We start from the raw sequence: 19,053 nt of genomic DNA, 5'->3' as shown, positions 1-19,053 counted from the left end.
TAGTGGTAGTTGTTCGTAGTAGTAGCATGATGTTGCTAAATCAGACCAGGGAGTTGACAGGGGATGTTCCATTCGGATATATATATATACTTAGTATCGTTGCTCTAGCAGTAACCGAATTCCACCGCAACAATAGACAGTAGTACTATGTAGCAGTATATCAAAGTAGGATAAGATCAACTTAACTAATTGATTAATAAATTAACATTAAGTGCTTACACCAACTACTATTCAACCCACGAAAGGAAGTTAAGTACCGTGGCACATCAGTGCACGGAAGATAAAGGCTACCATTGGAGCAGAAGCATTAACCGTAGTTGCTGATTTGCGCTAAAAATCCCCGGGGGTCAACGTCGCGTCGAAGCGAAAGCACGGTTGCCTGCAGAAGATGCAAAGTCAGCCAAAATACAAGCGACGAGATGACTTGCCAAAAGGAATGGACCATGTCAGTGCAAGCAAGGAGGGACTTCCAGTTACCTCGACATCATCGAGTGGGGAGTCTAATGATCATTGTTGATGGGGGGAAAGGATTGCCCGGGGCAACCAGAACAACAACCTAGCCACGTGACCCGCGCCCAGCCACCGGCAATTCGAAGTTGGATGTTTCGATTTACTACGAATCAACCACAACACGCCAAACGTCGACTACTAACCCTTTGCAGCAGGTACCATTGGGGCCAACTGGGCTGGTTCTTCGGGCTGACACGTCAATGCGGTCTCTCCGAGCTCTTTCATGAAGCCCTTGCCCCCCTTCACCATCGACAGCACACCTACCGGCTTACTTCGACAATTCTCGTACCCGTGAGATGTCCCGCGCCGCGCTCTCCCGCTCCGGGTCCAGGCGGACCTCCCCAGAGTTCCAAAACTCATCCGCCTTTCGAACCCATTCCTCCGTGGCCAGACAATACTCGCCGGGAGATAGCTCTGACGACGAAGTCCCCGAACCGAAATTCAGCGCGTCCGTCAAGGCCCTGCTTGATGAAGATGGACTAGATGTGTCCCCACGGCTTCGCGGCGAGCGCATGGGATCATCGGCTAGCTCCAGCCAGGAAAGACGATCTCGAGCAACGCCTCCTCAAAGCAATTCGACCGGAAGCCCTGCGCCTCGCGTGGTTCGCATTGCACCATCATTAAGCGGCAGCGGCGGCAGATCAAGAAGGGAGGGATCACTCCTGTCCAACAGCGAAAGTGCCGACCAGGACGCAAGAACCAATTCGAATGATTTCATTACGCCCGCCCCAAGGCCACGCAGTGTGCGGATCAATGCATCGCGTAGCCATACACGCTCACCCGCATCCGTATCCCCCTCTCAGAGACGCTCTGCTGAAAGGAGCTATGTCGACGAGCACGGAAGTGCGGAACGTTCAGAAGATGAAAGGAAGTATAGGTATGAGGATGACTACGCTCCTCGCACCGGTCCTTCATCGGTATTACGAACGCGAAATCCGGAGGATATCGGCATGGCGAGCTCATTGCGCGTCAAGAGGGTCGGACGACTCACTGGAACGTTCTTGAACGGTCCCGCAAGACGTGGTGTATTACGACGACAGAGTGAAGAGAATAATGAAGACCAAGAGCTCGACCCGAATATCGATAGCGCCGACTACCACTATAAGAATACAGCGAAATCTTCGTCACCCAAAGTATCATGGGCCGATCCAAGCCCACCACTCAGAACCGACGAGCACCGATCCTATGATCGTGCAGATGGACCCTTTTCTAGATCATCCTCTCCGAAATCCTATGGATCGCACTCGAAATCAACACCTGGGTCTTCTTCAGAAATGTCCTCCAAACCCTCAAGTTCGCAGGAACAGCCTGTGTTCAAAGTCCCTCTTCCGCCTACATTGCCTTCGTCTAGAGACCAGGAGAATGAGCCTCCACCGACGTTCAAGCGCACCAAGCCTCAGGGTTTCAACTTGCTGGACAAGCCTGAGAAGCTTGCTGTGGTGTATGGGGATGAGAAGAAAGAGCATGGGGAGACACCTGCAGGGAACGGGAACTCCCCTAGAAAGATACTTGCAACAAGAAGTAATAACACCCCTCACAGGCCGGCCCCTCCTCCTCCTAAGATGTCCGTTCTTGAGACCGCCACCGCGACAGGAGGAGCTGCTACGGCATCACAGTCACGGAAAAAGCGCAGTCAAGTTTCGGTCAACCACAAGCCCTTCACCCGGCTGGACTGCATCGGTCGTGGTGGGAGTTCGAGAGTCTACCGCGTCATGGCTGAAAACTATAAGATATTTGCCCTGAAGAGGGTAAATCTGGAGGACGTCGATCCAACAACCCTAGCTGGATACAAGGGTGAAATTGACTTGCTGAAGAAATTGGAGAACCTTGATCGTGTCGTCCGCTTATTCGATTGGGAGCTGAACTCGGACAAACATACTCTGAGTGTCTTAATGGAAATTGGAGAGTCAGATCTAGAGAAGATCCTTACCTACCGACTGAACGCTGAAGACGCGAGATTCGACATCAACTTTACCCGATACTACTGGAAGGAGATGCTCGAGTGTGTCCAAGCTGTACACGATCACAACATTGTCCACTCTGATCTGAAACCGGCGAACTTCCTCCTGGTTCAGGGCCGATTGAAACTTATCGATTTCGGCATTGCGAACGCCATCCAAGATAACACTGTAAATGTGCACCGTGAACAGCAGGTGGGGACTCCGAATTACATGTCCCCCGAGGCCTTAGTCGACTCCAACGCTTCTCTCGGCCTGCCAGCAAGTGTCGGAAAGATGATGAAGCTAGGCAAGCCAAGTGACGTATGGAGTTTGGGATGCATTCTCTATAAGATGGTGTACGGCCAGCCTCCGTTTGCCAAAATCGCCAAATACTACGAACGCATCCTAGCCATCCCTAATCCCCACGTGAAGATTGACTTCCCAGCATTCGGCGTAGGGGGCGTCCCCGTACCTCCTGGTCTAGTCCGAACGCTGAAGCGCTGTCTCCAGCGCGATCAAACTTTACGTCCAACCGTGGAAGAGCTTCTCGGCCAGCGCGATCCATTCCTCTACCCAGACGCGCAGCTCGAAGGTGCTGTCCCAGTCACACAGGACATGCTGAACCGAATCCTAGTGAACGTGGTCAACCACTGCCGTGTCCGTGGTATCCCCAAGGACGAAGAACTAGCCGCTTGGCCCGCCGGATTCTTCGCTAAAATCAAAGCTGCACTAGAAGAAGGCAGCTAGTTAATCGCAACCAACTTACACTGTCGACTAAACCAACCGACCTTTCTTATGTTCCTGTGTGTCTTTCACGTCCTGATACCTCTCCGATGAACCCGGCGTTCTCAAGTTACACCGTTATATCCTCGCCTTTTCCTTTGTTCTGTACGACACATACCTGTTTCACTTCTTGTTCCATTTTGGATCTATACGTCCTCTTCTGCTACAATTATTTTGGTTTACGGAACACACCCGCTGGAAACATGGTGTTGTCTTTTGTCTTGAGTCGCGCTTCAGCCTGGGCGATTGATTATTGATTGGGTCATTGACAGATTACGTGTTGTTTTTTTGCATTGGAAGCTGTGGGACTCAGAAACAGCATGGGTATTCGGAGTTCGGTCTAAGAGTATAATTGGAATATACTAATTTACATATGTCACTTTGCAATTCCGGTCTTGCTGTAGATGATCGATATTCTTTATCCGTAGAGTATAGCTATAGTAAAGCCTGGATAAAAGCAACACATAGTGAATCCATCAGTTAAACAACTCAATCACCGGTGTCAATCGCCGATTTTACCTATAAATCTACTTAAATCCCTGATACTAGGAAATTGCTAGAATCCAGATCTCATCCCATACAAAATCGCTTTTATCAAGGTGACATAGATTGAATCAGCTGATTCTATAATTAAATAATCCAAAAAAGCCTTTAGATACTATCTTGGCCACGTCTAGTAATAGTAGAATAGTATACTAAAACATATAACTTTAGTCAATTGGTCAGATTCCCAGTCAACTGGTCAAATATAAGCCATGTTCCATAACATTTATCAGTATAAGGGTTCCTCCACCATAAGCAATTTTAGGGGTGGTCTGCATTAATTGCTCGTACCCACGGTTTACTGTACTAACAACTCGATCTATACTACATATTACTAGTTACTTCCAGTGTAAGGACCTAATTACCACTCGAACCAAATCAAGCTTCATTTATTTAGCGCTTAAATGGTACGCTCGCTGGCCTCAGCAAGCCAATGTCGAGTCAAGTCACATGAGAAACAGACAGGAAACCTTTCGGCAAATGAATATGAAAATTGGGAAACAAGACGGATACTTCGCGCGCCGCTAACGCCACACCCACTGATATAGTCTATGTGAAGACGAACACAAACCAACGCAACCAGGGCATATTTTGAGATAGGGAGGGATATGGTATGATGATATGAAGGAATAGGGCGGGATTCATAATCATGGATGAGAGAAGGTGTTTAGACAAGGAGGACAGCGCTGTGATTATACAATGTTAGTATTATGGGAGATTGTATGAAGTGTAAAGAGATAACTCACTTGACCGTGCCGTCCATGTCAGGGTTGTTGGTGATCTGCGCCCATTTACCCCAGACGACCTTGCCGCTGGTGGTGACGAGACCCAGTTCGGAAACGTTCACTTCAATGATGGTACCCTTGGTCAAGACACCCAGTTGGGTATACAGAGGGTTCTGGGGGTTCTTCTTGACGGAAAGGATGGGAAGCTGGACGGTGACACCCAGTTCGGGGCTGGAAAGAGAAAAAGCCATTACGTCAGTTAATCGACTCCCATACCAGACAGAATGAGGGGAAAGGTGATAAATCATACTGCGTAACGTTGGCCTTCTTGTAACGCAGACCCATAGGACGAATGAACCGTTCGTACTTGACAGGGCGTCTGGTGAAGTCACTACCAACGAAAGTAGGCTTGGTGATCATGCGCTTCCAGGACTTCTTGTGGGTCTTCTTTCCGGTGTTGACGACCTTGAACATCTCCTCCTCACTGATACCCTTGACCTTAGGCAGAGGCACAGCAAACTTAGCCGCCTTCTCATTCCGCTTATCCTTGATGGCGCTGGACAGGGCCTTGGCGTTGGTGGCCTGGGACCGATCAAGCAGATACTGGGGCAGAGGAGTCTTGGATGGCTCATCGGGAGCGGAAGACTTGACGTTCTTCTCTTCCTGCTCCTTGATGCGCTTACGCATCTGGATCTTCTCCTTATGGCGCTGCTGCTGGTACAGCTTGGCCCTCAGGCCGCGCAGGTTCTGCGCATCCTTGGACTGCTTGTGCGATTCACGGGCCTGGCGCTTGCGGACACGCTCATCGTGATCGAGCCGCTTACCGTGCTGCTTCTGCCAGCGTTCGATATACCTAATCCCTCGTCAGCATACTTTGTTCGTGGCTTCGACATATCGATTCCCCGGCGGTGGAAAAACAGCTCGGGTCGGGGCCCAGCTTTGGGGCGTGGGTGGGGGAGACGAACTCGTTCTGAGGCTGCACACGGAACAATCAGTTAGCAATCCGAATACCATAGATTCCAAACGCATCTCAACATACCATGATGAATCAACCGCGAAGAAGCGAGTCAAAAACAAATTGATATCAAACAACGGCGGAAGCCCGAAGTGGAAGGACAAGACAAAAAAGTTCGATGCGGCGGCAACGGGACAAAGTCTTGGCACCCCGATAAGTCACGTGGAGCACTTTATCTCTCTCCGTCCGGAATTTCATCCTCGAGATGCTTCGGAGTCCAGGCACGGCACGGTCAAGGTCAACAATCGCCTCAATTCCCTCCCTCTCCTAGTCTCTACTACACACAAACATGTTCTCTCGAACTACGCTCGCACGGGCACTTGCCCTGCCCATCGAGCACACCGCCGCCCGATCCTCCATCCTCGCCAGCACCAGCAGCACCACTACTTTCCGTGCCTGCCTTCACCAAGCCACCACTACATCTTATTCTACAACAACATCATCACACCCTTCCGCTCCTCTAAGCGCCACCCCCCGGGCCCAAACCTCCACCCCCATCGAACAACCTCACTTCCTGACGCCCAAAAACACCATCCCCGAAACCCGCGCCGATGTGCCTCTCAACAAACAGCCCGTGGCCCCGACCTTTGACGCTCCATTGAAAGTGTCTCAATCCCTCCTCGACATGCTGCCTTACCTCACCTCGCAAAAGCCGCACTACATTACCGCCCATCTCCACGACAGACCCTACCTGCTTACCGAGGGTGACCAGCTGCGTCTGCCATTCCTCATGCCCAAGGTAAAATCGGGCGATATCCTTCGGTTTAACCGGGCGTCTGTGCTCGGTTCTCGTGAGTTCTCGCTCAAGGGCGGCGACAAGTACCTTGATGAGCGGTTGTTTGAGTGCCGGGTCCGGGTGATGGGTTTCGAGTCGGAGCCTTTGCGCATCACGGAGAAGACGAAGCGGAGACGGCGTCATGTGCAGAAGGTTACGAGCAAGCATCGTTATACCATCCTGCGGGTTATGGATGTTAAGGTTAAGACTGCGGAGGAGTTGTTGGACGAGGGTGCGGTTGTGGTGCAAAGTGCTGATTCCGCGGCCAATGTTGAACTGAAGGAGTAAATTCGAATTCGAGGGAAGGGGCTCGAAGATCTCGCAAAACCTGACCAGATGTCGTCTGAGCATTTTTAGAGCCCATATTTAGATGGGTATGGATTTTATGCTGTGTTATATCCATAGGTTGGAACCGCGTAGAGCGGTATACCATGTACAGATAGGACTTTTCTGTTATGCACATTGAGGAGTGCAATTGTATTTTATTGTATAATTGGGTTTCGAATGTTTAGTTATTCCTTCTCTTTCCGTGACTACACATTCAGCAAACCGGGCGTGCTTTTGCAACCTCTGTGACTGACCGTCTAACAGGAGAACCCAATGATCTATTAATATGCTTTTCAACCTCCCATGCGGGTCACGGCCCGATGATTTTTAGGACTGCACAGATTAACTCAGAAAGGACTAACAATGGAAGGTTCTTATTGATATAGCGTCCATCCTAAGGATGATACATTAAACAGCCACATCATCTGCTCTAGTCGTTGCCTTTGATGCAATGCCAGTCACAACCCGTACAGTATCTCCTCGGCGATCTTCTCTGCAAAAGCATAAACTGTTGACTGAGGAGCCCCTGGAGGTAGGAATGGAAAACTGCTCGCATCAACAACCCGTAATCTCTGGACTCCGTACACCCGCGCCGAGCTATCCACGACCGCCATTGGGTCGTCTTTCCGTCCCATCTTGCATGTTGAAGATGCGTGTGAAATCGTTGTCAAGGATCTGCGGATAAAGTCAAGTATCTGCTCATATGTCGTCACATTGTTTCCCGGTGAAATCTCTACCGGATCAGCGACGCCTAGGTCGGCCAATTTTGCCCAAATCTGACGGCTCCGATTGAACGCGCCTACCATTAGCTCCACGTCCGTGGGGTTTGTCAACCATTGAGGGTTAATGATGGGAGGGGTTGTCATATTTGGACCTGCTAGCGATATGTTACCGCGGGAGAAAGGTGCAATGCCGACGAAGTTGATGGTAGCATATATTTGACCAGCAGTCGCATTAGCGGGTTTGGAAGAGCAACCGACAGTATATACGATTTCTGGCCAGTCTTCCGGTAACGTGGAGAGTGCTTGGATGGATTCATTGGAGAGGCGCCAACGGAAAGGTTTTGGTAGTTTCTCCCACCCGAAGTAACCTGGACCCGGGATGGACAGTGGACCGGTGGCGTTCACGATGTATTGCTTGACATTGGACTCCACCAGAGTATCATCATCAGCTAACGTGGCTACAGTTGGAACATCCACACGATGCGTCGTTCCGGCGGAGACATGATCCTGTAGATTATGGCCGACGCCTGGAAGATGACTGACGCAGCTGATGTTGAACCGGAAAAGTTGGTCATGCGGACCAATTCCTGATACCATCAGTAAATGAGGAGACTGAATGGCTCCTGCCGACAATATAACCCCCTTCTGAGCACTGAGGGTAAAGTTAAGCGGTGCAACGCCAAAAGTCCCAGCCGTTTCAACCTGGACGCCAGTTGCGACTCGATGATTATCAAACAATATCTTCTGCGCAAGCGTCTTATGATATATCACAGGGCCTAGGCCACAACCGAGCGTCCATTGCAAAAAGCTTGTTTCCGATGAAGACCGATGTGCATTGATTGGATTAATAGTCAGGGTTGAATAGCCAGAACCCAACAGACTGCCGCTATTGAACTCAGTCTGTTTTAACCCCAGAGCAATGAGTGCTTTGCGGAACCAGGTTCCAAAGCCATCGACGAAGTTACCCGACGAGACCTCTAAAGGTCCACCAGACAAGCTGAAAGCTTCTGGGTTTTGTATGTTGGTCGAGTTGATGAAAAGCCTCTCGTCCGGGGGAGTGAAATGCACAGACTTTTTATAGTAGGGCAGCATATTGAGGAATTCATAGCTCTTGTCATCCACCTCTTTCGCCCACGTATGTAAGCTGCCCATGGTGGGACGCTGGTAGTACATGCAGTTTCGTCCTGAGCTACCCCCTAGCGTTTTCCCGCGCGCATAATGGAGGGTTCGATTACCCAAGCTCTCCTGGGGTTGAGTCTGAAAGCCCCAATCAATTAATGGCTGGTAGTCACTGGGATCTGGCCCGGCGAAGAAGGTTGCGTATTCTGGGACCACAGAGAGGTCACCGTTGTCGAATTCGTAGAAACCGCCAGCCTCAACAACAGCCACACTGAGATATCCGCTCTTGACCAGCCGACTGGCAATAGTCAACCCGGCGGTGCCTCCGCCTATAACGACGTAGTCGAACGTTGCATTTTGCCCGGGTATACCGAACCAAGTTCCCAAGAGAGGCCCACGCTGATCATAGTCAAAGAGATTGAGATCAGGCCCATCGTGTGCAATGGCCAGAGCTGCTAGGGTCAGCAGGGTCCCAAGTATTTGCATCATCATTGCGCTAGGAGGGAACTAGATTGCTGTTAGAATCAGTGGTGGGCCACAAAGAGCATCATTTGCTGAATGACAGAATGATCAAAGGATGAACCAGAGCTGGCAGCGTGGTAGCAGCAAAGGAAAGATACAGAAAATTGGAATGAATAGCAAATGCATGTCAAGATAGAACGTATGGAAGAGGAAGAGAGTGAAGAGGAAAATAATAGACACGAACTGGAGTCCAGGGATGGAAGGTACGAACTTGCACACCAACAGCACCAAGTCTTCCAAAAACATCACCTACGATATGCAGCACATCGCTTCTACAAAAGCTGCTGTTATCGAGGTATATAAACTGCAATAAGTTTGGAAATAATTCGCTTGTGTATTAACATGATTCATTGAAAGCAGGTCTTCACTCCACAATCTCTTTCAATCCCAACTCCGCCCGGCAGCTTTCAAGGCTGTCTTTCTGCATCTGCTCATAAAGACTAATCTCATCGACTGTAGGAGTTCCCATCATCTGTTGAAATCCATCCAGATCGGCATCCGCTTCCATGATTAGCCGCTTAGACTGCGATGTATTCCCTAGGTTCGAGTTGAAGATCCCTCCTGCGGACAGGGGAAGGAAGTCCTCGTATGTGATGGGTTCGAACTCCAGAATCTGATCCTCCAAGAGCTGGCTCAGACTAACCTTTTCAGATCCGAGTTCCTTTTTACCCTTGGGTGTTGTTCGGTAGCAGAAGTATGCGAGATTCTGCTTTTGCAATTCATGGAGGTCATCTGGGAAGCCCTCGAAGCGTTTCCTCAGAATCTCCTCATATTTCTCAGAGTCAGCTTTTGTCTCTGCCGCCTCCTTGTTGACCTGACTGAGGATGTCATCATATAGCTTCCTGCCTTTCCGCGTGAGAGCGTATCCGCGCTGCTCAACTTCGCCAAATCTTGCCGTATGGGATCCCTTGACATATGCTTCATTAGCATCGCGGAAGTATACCGTCTCTTCCAGGGCTTTGAAGCTAGTCTGACGTAGTAAGATGGGGCACTCCCGCCGCGGGGGTCCTTCGATTCGTTCTTTTGCCGGCATACCATTGTCCTGCATCATCTTCTGGACGAGGTCGATATCGATGGTTCGAGGAGTAAGGTGGTTTATGTGGCAGCTGGGGAAGGATACGATGTCGGCGATTAACGGATGCTCCTCTTTGAGGATCTTGTATTCTTCAAGCGTCACTGTTGCCTTGGAGTGCCATCTGAAGGTTTCCAGTCCTTCGGTGATGAACTCTTTGCACTCATCAGGGGTGAGATGGCCCTGTACCTCAGCGTGGTTGATCAAAGCCACCAAGCGGTCGGTGAAGATGTTTCTTTGCTTCAGAGCCCTCTGCGCCAGATCTCGTGTCCTCTCCGTCAGCAAGTCCATGCGCAGGACGGTCGTAAAGACTCGGAACGGATGTCTGGCCAGAGCTTCCCTGGTCCTGGGACGAAATGCGGTAGCATGCATCGGGAACCCAGCGACACTCAGGTCATAATATCCAACAGGATACATGCCCATAACAGCGAACATACGCCGGATCGTGGCTAGTTCCTGCGCGGTTCCGAGACGAATGGCACCATGTCTCTCGACACGGTTCCTGGAGGGCAATACCTCGTCGGGATCAATGATGTCTGCACCTCCTAATTTTCGGCTTCTGTTAATTGCCTCTGCATCTGCTTTCCATACAAGGTCCACCAGGTCCCCGTAAAGGGGGACTTCGCTCTTGTACATATCCGAGAGGGCATGGCAGAACCCGGCCCGCAGGGTATCTTGGCTCCAATCCATACTGGAGTATAACCGTATATTATATCGTCGGGAGGGTGTATATATGTGCTTTTGAAGGGGACGAGACGAAGAACGCGAGAATAACCGATACATAAACGATGATATATTCCGTGATATATAAGCAACAGCTAGAGAACCAACGCTAGCAGTTCAGCAATGTGCCAATGGGGTTTCATGGGATATATAGCAGTATCCAAGGAAACTCAACAAGTCACACTTCAGCCTATATCCCTTACGTACAACACTATATATCCTACATTGAAAGGACACCATTCGCTATCCATCCCGATAAGCATGCAATCGCCATATCAGGGTATCAGCTCATTAGCAGGAGCCACCGGACTGCAGGTCAATCGTCATCGCCGAGAGCCGTGGTTATCCGTCCGTGCAGAGCTCGGACTTCCATCCGTCGGAATCGGATGCCATCCGTCTGCAATTTCATTTGAGGACTGACTATTGCTCTTGGATAATATGGACACTTGGCGTGCTGACCGGCTATGCACTAAAGAGGAGGTGCCTCGGAAGAGTAGGTTTGGCCGGATCCTGATGGCGCAAGCGCAACAAATGTCCGATAACCAGCCACTGATAAGATAATAGATAGTGTGGTATCTGGAAAAAGCTTCACACGCTTGGACGCTCTTTGGTCCATAGATAAGGTAATATAGTTCATACTACACTCGAAAGGTTTGAAGTTATTCGATCGTATACCTGCTTACTTTGATGCTCGTGATGATGGGCTAATCCGCATAAACCTTCGTGGTGAACATCAATCCGGGGAAGCTCCTCCCCGAACCAACCAATCGGATCCAGCATAAACCCCAAAGTAAACCCGTCGGATATGCGATTTATTGTTTTCCCACAGTTCATCTTCCAGGAAGAGTAACTCTGAAACTCGGTGTAGCTTTTCGCTTAATCGGCACGGAGGTAATACTTCGGAAGGGATGAGGACCTCTTGATCGTAAACCATTTGTAATATGCAGATCAGGTACGGGGTTACTATACACGAAGTAAACAAAACATAGTTTGTGGTACCAGCATTGGCTCGAGAATGGTGATTGAAGCTTCATCAACTCACAGCATAGAATGAAAATAGTAATAGCAATAACATTAAGTCATGATACTATTTATGCCATCTCTATTCCCCTACAACCACAGCGTAACGAAAGAAAAGACACCAGATCGTCGAGTACACCCTTAAAAACATTCATTGCGCTATCATAATTTATATAATGCTAAAGACAACATATCCTTCATAGTTCCAGAACAGGTAGTCCGTACAATCTACTCCAAATCCTCAGTCTTGCGAGGCGGGGGAGGGCTCTTCTTCACAAGGATAAAGTCACGCTCCAAGAGCCAGAATCCCTTCGACTCGCGTCCGTCAATCGTCTTGACAATGGGCTCCACATTGTGCTGCTTAGCCAGCTCCAGATCCTCGCACCAGTTGTAATCCACAATCAAGCTCTTCTTGACGCCGAACACGGTGTCGCTCTCCACGAAGTTGCTGTCGCGGGAGTACAGGGCCGTGATGAGCTTGGTGTATTCAGGGTGGGCGACCATGAAGTGCTAGTAATTCAGTCGTTAGCTTATACATGTTATGTCATTAAAGGGTTCGTTAGAAGACGACTCACCATATGAGCAGGACGGAACCAATGACGCTTGAGCTTGCGCAGGAGCTCTCCGACGGGTCCGTCATTGGAGATGGGGTATGCGACGGGCTTGACGCAGGAGAAGAGATAGTGGCCCCTCTCGTCGGAGAAGATCTTTCCGCGGCAGTTGGGGTCCTCTGATCCGTCGTACTCCAAGTCGTACACGCCGTTGCCGTCGGTTTCCCAGACGTCGATCAATGCCTTGGGCACGGCATTGCCTTCTGTGTCTTTGATCCAACCCCGCACAATTGTGGGCTCTCCGGGGGTTCCCTCTGCAGTGATGGATTCTCCATATTCGAATGAATGAGCCTCTTCGTCATGGAAGGGACCGAGCACTGAAGATTCGGTTGCTCCAGGCACCGCGGGGTAGGAAAGGGCGTCGACGAGAGCGGAGATACCCAGGATGTCTGAGAGGAGGACGAATTCGTGACGGACGTCGGTTGAGATTTGTCCGACCTAATGATTGTCCATGTTAGATGTTGTCTTTAGGGTGATGAAGGCGTGATACGTACTCTGGTTAGGAACTGCCACGCTTGCTCCCATTCATCGAATTGAAGGCCAACATCCCGGATGTAGTCATGGGCGGCCTGGATCAACTTCAAGATAAGGTACCGCATGCGAGGGTTGTCGCACATGGAATTGATCTTCATGACATTCTCTGTGATGTTCTCAATGGTCAAATCGAGCATGGGAGGCAGGTTGGCCGCGATTTCCTCTGGCGTCGACGCGGCTGCCCATTTGGCGCGGGTGCGCTCGCTAAGACCAGTGACCTTGGGGGTAGTTCCGTTCGATTGTTGCTCAGACATTGTGGTTTCTGATGATGAGAGATACCAGATAGGTTGGGGAGACTGTTGCTTGAGCGTTTCAGTCAGACGTGGTGGCCCGTCTCTTATACTTCGCCCGCCCCCAAATATTCTCGGTTATGGCCAATTCAGACACCGAGTTGCTCCCACAAATGCTCCCCCCGCACTTCATAACGCGGGGCAAATGTGATTATTGTGTATTAGAGGTCATTATGGCCGTCCGGGCCGATAATCGCAGCTGGGAATTGGTGTAGAGAGATCCGTCGGAGCGGATATATGGGTGTGGCGGTTCTTCCGTCGGACGAACCAACAATGGCGGAAGTCGTGCGAACCATGTCCTCAGGTTGCCGATTACTTGGTATGCCTGGGGTCCTGGAAATCTTATTCCGCACACTCCCTGGCTCTGTGCAATGTTCGGATAACAGGATATGAAAGGTAATGGAGTATTGATTTTCAATCGCGAATCAATGCCGTTATTCCGTTGAACTCCTAGCAACCACTTGGCTTCTATGGGGAGAACTATGTTTTCCGTGAGCCGAGCCAGTGGAGATTTCCGAGGCTCATAGATTTTCAGAGTAGAGCAGAGCTACTTTTTATGTGAGTTTGGGCCTACGGCGCATTGGTGGTGCAGATCGACGCTGCGAACACTTTCAGTGTGCGCAGTCGCCTTGCAACAGAAAAGTCCCAAGACGTCTGATGGTGTCCTGTCTCTAGGAATAACCTAGTTTAGACATGTAAGCTTGATTTAACTGGAACTGCAGACCCGCGAGCAGGGCTATAGACCCAGGCAGATTGTTTAAACGCAGCTGCATATGCTATCATAGCCCTACCACGGACCTTCGTAGTTGGCCACTAATGGTGGGCGAGTTGAAATCATAATTCCGGGCTAGCAGCAGGAGCACTAAGCATTGGCCAGAATGCGTAGTCCTGTCTCATAAGCAGTAAATCCGTAGGCGCAGATCATCCAAGGCTGCAATTCCGGGTGTCGAGCATTGTCTTGAATGACCCCAGACCCCGCGAAAACCCCGGATGGCTCTGATGCAGTCGTTCCTGGGTGAAGGTGGTTAATTTGGGATGGCATCATCGGTTGGTGGCGATCGCAGCCGGGCTTTGGTTTAAAGCCAATCCTAGCGTGCCAATCCAAGTTAGTGTGGAGCAAGCTAATCAGCTGGGGGATTGACCAACAACAACAGCAAGCGGCATGAACACCACAATAATCATACGATCGCGTTTAAATGAAGCATTGACTTGAGAAAGGCATGGACGGCGGCAGCGACTCTCAGCCGGTGACGGCGAAACTCCGCGCTTCTCGTCGACGCCCGCCACGTGCTTCACGTGCCTGCGAGACTTGTCGAGTGCGCAAGACCAAGGTGCGTCCGCCATTTGCTTCATCGCGTTTGCGTTTCACTGCAAACTGCCTGGCCAGTTATCAAGATTGTTCATTGACTCCCTGGCGCTTTTCATGGTAGTGCGACCAAGCTCAGCCGTGTTCCTATTGTGCTTGTATGCTAACCCGGCCTTGCCGGCTCTCAGCCTCAAGGCAAAACTGCTTCAACTGAATCGCATACTGACAGTTCATTCTTAGACCATTCGCTTGATTGCTTCTATCGCGCTGCAGGTCCGAATGAGGCCTCAACAGCCGCAAAGAGACAGGCGCAAATCCGAGAGGCTCAAAAGTACGTCGTTATGCTGTGTTGCCTAGATTCTCCTCTTACTCTTCCATGTTATCACTCATCCGTCCATCAGAATCTAACATACAAGCAGATCAAAGACCCGGCCATCACCATGGCCAGATGTGAGTCAGAACAATCAAAATAACCTTCACCAGAGTGACTCTCCGGATCACTATACCCCCCGGGTTGCGCGAAGTATTGGCAATATCAATGCTAGCTCACCTACTGTTTTCACTCCCAAACGTGATGATGACAGCATTGTTGGTAAGAGTATTCAGTCCTGCCAATGTATCCTCTATCTGAGATTTCTACAGCTGCCACACCTGAGCTGTGCGACTCAGCATCCCGAGACGGTTTGAGTGGTGTCAACCTTCACACCAATGGCACGGAATTCTATGGCAATTCCTCGAACCTTGCGTTTCTGGGAAATCTCTATGCTCGGGCTCGTAATCAAGCAGAGAACAAACCGTTGACAATTCCTGATAACGAGCCGTCGTACCCATCTAACGGTGGAACTAATGCGGTGGTCAATTCGTTATCCGACAAAACAGCCGCGGACCAGTTGACACCCAACTCTCCAGCCGACAAGCAGTCTGAAAGTTCACAGACGAATAAGGCGCAACTTTCGATAGTGAACCTTCTGTATAATCCGAAATATCCTAGTCACTCCCCACCGCAGATTAGCGGCGGAGCCGAAGATGATAGACAAGGGAGGAAAGAAAATGCCGAGGGGACCAGAGCTAATGCTCAAAGCTTCGTGGGCAAGTTGAAAGCTCCCGTGTCCATTCAATGACCGCAAACTGACTATCAAAAAGCAGATCACCGCTATGAAATGACGCCTGTGATTGACAGGCTTTCAGACGAGGCACAACTAGAAATCGAGAAGATGTTCATCAGCAGCTATTTTTGTAACAAGCATTATATTCACCCTATGCTGTGCAAGACTAACTTTATGCGGCGTTGCGAGAACGAAGCTTTCGTCTTGCCGAGGAGGCCGGGATTCTTACGCGGCATATCGAAGTTTTCAGGACTCTATTTCTCCGTGGTTGCTCTGGGTGCCATAAATGCTAGTCCGCATGAGACAGCTTTGCTTGATCACTACTGCAATTACCTTCCTTATCTGGGCAAACCTGGTGCCATGGGCAAGCCCTCTTCGTTGGATTTTGCAGACTATTACTTTGGAAAAGCGAAACAAGCGCTAGGTGACTTGTTTGAGAGCTGTAGCTTAGAGAGTGCGCAGGCTCTTCTGCTGCTGGTGGGTCATAATGCTGATCCCATTTGGCACATCTGTTGCTGATTGAGACGACTAGAGTGTTTTCTGCCAAAATGCGTTGCGGCCGCATAGCTGCTTCATGTACAGCGGCATGGCAGTGAGGACTGCAGTTGCTATTGGTCTGGCATCGGGCATGTCGTCTGTGTCCCTTGATACGCGGAAGGAGGGCAGAAGGACTTGGTGGTGAGTGCATTGTTCTTTCATTTTTATCCAGGCAGCTGACATGAATAGGTGTATATATTCTCACGAAATGTGTGTATCCTTTACTACTACTGTATTCTATGCAGCTTCGCTGACTTGATACAGTGAGATGTGCTGTTCCTCGGGGCGGCTAGACAGCATGAAGGATCTCCAATATTATCAGGTTCCGCTGCCAACGCTCAAGGTGAGTGTATGTTCCATTCTGCGACGATCAAGTACATATGTTGAATCCTTTTCTAGGCCACGTCCGGCAACCTACTTGACCCTGATGCAGAAGATGACCATGTCGCCATGATACCCGCGATGGTAGCCCTGGCGCAGATAATGTCCGAAGCATCCCATCTTCTCTACCACTCGCCCAAGCGATCCATGAGCGAAATGTCGCAAATTGCAATGAGTCTCGACCACAAGTTGCTCGCATGGAAGGCTACACTGCCGCATTTCTTAAACATTGATGCGGCTTCACTCAACGACACCGAATGGGCCTTTAAACAGAAGCTAGTATTGAGGTTAAGTAAGCGCTATAAACCCTTTTCTTAACCAAGGGATTATTCACTAATCTTGTATAGGATTCTACAACACCCGCATCCTAATACACCGTCCATTCCTCGCCGCATCAGCATCCAGCACCGAGTCTTCCAACCTGTTCCAACACCTCCACACCTGCCTCGACGCCGCAAGAACTAGCATCCAGATGCAGTACGAATCCTTCCTACATAGAATTTACATTCGAACATGGTAAAACATCCCCCATTATCCCCTCCCAACAACTACAACTAACAAACACCTACAGGTGGTACAACACAACCTACGCCCTCTACGGCGCCATGATCCTCCTACACCTGGTCCTCTCCGGCTTCCCCAGCATCCGCGACGAAGACCTCCTCGTCGACGTCGAAAAAAGCCTCGACATTTTCGAATCTATGAACAACATCGTAGTCGCGCGCCGCTGTGCCGAAATGATCCGCGAGGTTCTCGAAGTCGCGCGAGCCTGTGTCGCACGGCGTCGGTCCCTCATTCCATCAGCAGCAGCGCATACATCAACGCTAGCTCCCCCGCCCACACATTTCGGGATAGATGCTGCTACTGCTACTGCTACTGACCCAACAGCGGTGCAAAACCGTGGGGACAATCTCACCGGGATGGTCCCGCCCGGCACGGATAGCGATTTCTTCTTCTCGCTATTCAATCAGGATTCGCAGCCGGATACTCGCGCCGAGATATTAGCTAATTTAGTTGACCCTACGATATTGGAGGACTTTGCGTTTGGCAGTGGGGGAGGCGATTTTTCGTTTTTCTTAGGGTCTTGATGATGGATAATGAATAGGATTATGTTTTATTACTTGTTAGTGATGATATTGATATTAGCTATGTTAAATATTTGCACGCTGGCTATCCAGCTAGCTATGTTAATAATCTATTTCAACCATTCTAGAATTTGAAAACAGCGGGTATACATACGAATCGATCTCTCTCTCTCCCTCTCCACTTAACCTAAACCAATACAAGTCATCCCCACTGAAGAACACAGATAGTATTCTACATCCCCGTATCGAGGCCTCCCCAAACTACTTACCCAACCACCCCCTATCTAGCCCAACTACCCAACGCCACACACCCCATCCTTAACAAATTATATCCTCCCCTCACGAGGCAGTCACAGAAATCCCCAACTAACTAACCCCTATATTAAGTACCTCGATAATATAACTCCGCAGGACGAATGCGGAGCTTCATCCACCAGGCGGGAGTCTGCGACGCGAGGTGTTTCATAGTATCTGCTGTGTTAGCTATTAGAAAATCCTGTTTTGTTTTGTTCGGACCTGTAGCTAGCAGACTTGGTTAGTAGTGGAGGATTGATTGATAGAGGGTCTTTATTTAGGATTATGGATGTGAGTGGTGTGTTATTAAATGATTTGGTTGTTTGAATATTTATTCTTTTTATGTGTAGAAAGGGTGGTAATTTGGGGTGGTGGCCCGTTTGTAGTTTATTAGTAGTGCCTGTTTGGGCTGGTAGGTGGTAGGCTAACCAGACTGAACCATAGGGAGTTCGGTTTAGGTAGCAGTTGCTGTGCTGGTATCTTATAGGGTTTATGCTATTTAGTATGTTAGATGATCAGTAGATTTAAGAGGAGAGGTTAGTGGCAAGTTGAGAATCGCAGGATGGTTGATATTATTAGTGACTACTTCTCTAGCATACAAGTGTGAGATGTCATGTGTTCACTCTTTTACAGGCAACATAATTTATTACAATTACACAGGAAGAATAATTAGATCAAATGTAATTTTATGACCATGACCGTGACAGTCAAAAAGTAAATCCACGCTATCTATCCATCCCATGGCCAAACCAGTCTATAACTATCCATCCAGTCCCGGATCCATCATGAGTATAAAGAGAAATAAAAGAACAAGAGCAAACCCATATGTACATACAATGCATGCCGGAAGTGCAGTCATTCATCCAGTCATCCAGCCGGGTGGGGAATTAGTTCGTAAGAAAGTCAAAACAGTGATCGATCATCATCAAGCGCAACGCACAACTCCGAGCGAGTGCAGCCAACATATAACATATCAAGGTATCAAGAAATGGAAACCTCGGGGGAAAGCATCGAGGTAGGAGAAATAATCACAGAATGCGCCAGATCGGTAATGAGAGATGCGAAGGCGGTAGTTGTGGTCATCAAGGGCATCAAATGGTTGTTTGTGTCGAA

At 49.5% G+C, this 19,053-nt stretch overlaps 10 protein-coding genes and 1 pseudogene across 11 annotated transcripts; 6 read left to right on the top strand and 5 right to left on the bottom strand.

Moving 5' to 3' along the window:
* Positions 1-806: 806 nt before the first annotated feature.
* An02g11590 (uncharacterized protein) lies at positions 807-3,197 on the top strand (the record flags this gene model as incomplete). The annotated part of the gene is made up of 1 exon (XM_001400248.3): positions 807-3,197. One exon carries the CDS (start codon positions 807-809, stop codon positions 3,195-3,197), a length of 2,391 nt encoding a protein of 796 aa, XP_001400285.3.
* A 1,321-nt stretch (positions 3,198-4,518) lies between these two features.
* On the bottom strand, positions 4,519-5,372 carry An02g11580 (annotated as a pseudogene; the record flags this gene model as incomplete). Its single annotated transcript has 2 exons — positions 4,519-4,732; positions 4,812-5,372. Coding segments are annotated over 2 exons (775 nt in total).
* A 433-nt stretch (positions 5,373-5,805) lies between these two features.
* On the top strand, positions 5,806-6,579 carry An02g11570 (uncharacterized protein; the record flags this gene model as incomplete). The annotated part of the gene is made up of 1 exon (XM_001400247.1): positions 5,806-6,579. The coding sequence occupies one exon, from the start codon at positions 5,806-5,808 to the stop codon at positions 6,577-6,579; it is 774 nt and encodes a 257-aa protein (XP_001400284.1).
* Positions 6,580-7,076: 497 nt separating this feature from the next.
* On the bottom strand, positions 7,077-8,951 carry An02g11560 (uncharacterized protein; the record flags this gene model as incomplete). The annotated part of the gene is made up of 1 exon (XM_001400246.1): positions 7,077-8,951. One exon carries the CDS (start codon positions 8,949-8,951, stop codon positions 7,077-7,079), a length of 1,875 nt encoding a protein of 624 aa, XP_001400283.1.
* A 394-nt stretch (positions 8,952-9,345) lies between these two features.
* Positions 9,346-10,743, bottom strand: An02g11550 (uncharacterized protein; the record flags this gene model as incomplete). The annotated part of the gene is made up of 1 exon (XM_001400245.1): positions 9,346-10,743. The coding sequence occupies one exon, from the start codon at positions 10,741-10,743 to the stop codon at positions 9,346-9,348; it is 1,398 nt and encodes a 465-aa protein (XP_001400282.1).
* Positions 10,744-10,907: 164 nt separating this feature from the next.
* An02g11540 (hypothetical protein) lies at positions 10,908-11,558 on the top strand (the record flags this gene model as incomplete). The annotated part of the gene is made up of 3 exons (XM_059746636.1): positions 10,908-10,979; positions 11,075-11,273; positions 11,428-11,558. The coding sequence occupies 3 exons, from the start codon at positions 10,908-10,910 to the stop codon at positions 11,556-11,558; spliced, it is 402 nt and encodes a 133-aa protein (XP_059603515.1).
* A 466-nt stretch (positions 11,559-12,024) lies between these two features.
* An02g11530 (uncharacterized protein) lies at positions 12,025-13,195 on the bottom strand (the record flags this gene model as incomplete). The annotated part of the gene is made up of 3 exons (XM_001400243.1): positions 12,025-12,306; positions 12,372-12,845; positions 12,902-13,195. 3 exons carry the CDS (start codon positions 13,193-13,195, stop codon positions 12,025-12,027), a joined length of 1,050 nt encoding a protein of 349 aa, XP_001400280.1.
* Positions 13,196-13,392: 197 nt separating this feature from the next.
* Positions 13,393-14,276, bottom strand: An02g11520 (hypothetical protein; the record flags this gene model as incomplete). The annotated part of the gene is made up of 4 exons (XM_059746635.1): positions 13,393-13,564; positions 13,806-13,859; positions 13,956-13,967; positions 14,095-14,276. The coding sequence occupies 4 exons, from the start codon at positions 14,274-14,276 to the stop codon at positions 13,393-13,395; spliced, it is 420 nt and encodes a 139-aa protein (XP_059603514.1).
* A 175-nt stretch (positions 14,277-14,451) lies between these two features.
* An02g11510 (uncharacterized protein) lies at positions 14,452-15,658 on the top strand (the record flags this gene model as incomplete). The annotated part of the gene is made up of 6 exons (XM_059746634.1): positions 14,452-14,562; positions 14,619-14,695; positions 14,767-14,868; positions 14,957-14,987; positions 15,021-15,129; positions 15,180-15,658. 6 exons carry the CDS (start codon positions 14,452-14,454, stop codon positions 15,656-15,658), a joined length of 909 nt encoding a protein of 302 aa, XP_059603513.1.
* An 820-nt stretch (positions 15,659-16,478) lies between these two features.
* On the top strand, positions 16,479-17,649 carry An02g11500 (uncharacterized protein; the record flags this gene model as incomplete). Its single annotated transcript, XM_059746633.1, has 4 exons — positions 16,479-16,523; positions 16,580-16,853; positions 16,909-17,077; positions 17,133-17,649. 4 exons carry the CDS (start codon positions 16,479-16,481, stop codon positions 17,647-17,649), a joined length of 1,005 nt encoding a protein of 334 aa, XP_059603512.1.
* A 1,031-nt stretch (positions 17,650-18,680) lies between these two features.
* Positions 18,681-18,959, top strand: An02g11490 (uncharacterized protein; the record flags this gene model as incomplete). Its single annotated transcript, XM_059746632.1, has 1 exon — positions 18,681-18,959. The coding sequence occupies one exon, from the start codon at positions 18,681-18,683 to the stop codon at positions 18,957-18,959; it is 279 nt and encodes a 92-aa protein (XP_059603511.1).
* Between the last annotated feature and the right edge of the window lie 94 nt (positions 18,960-19,053).

The sequence above is a fragment of the Aspergillus niger genome (genome assembly GCF_000002855.4).
Source record: "Aspergillus niger supercontig An02".
NCBI classification, from domain to species: Eukaryota; Fungi; Ascomycota; class Eurotiomycetes; order Eurotiales; family Aspergillaceae; genus Aspergillus; species Aspergillus niger.
The sequence above is the reverse complement of the archived record's forward strand: the minus strand, read 5'-3'. Positions and strand labels throughout refer to the sequence as shown.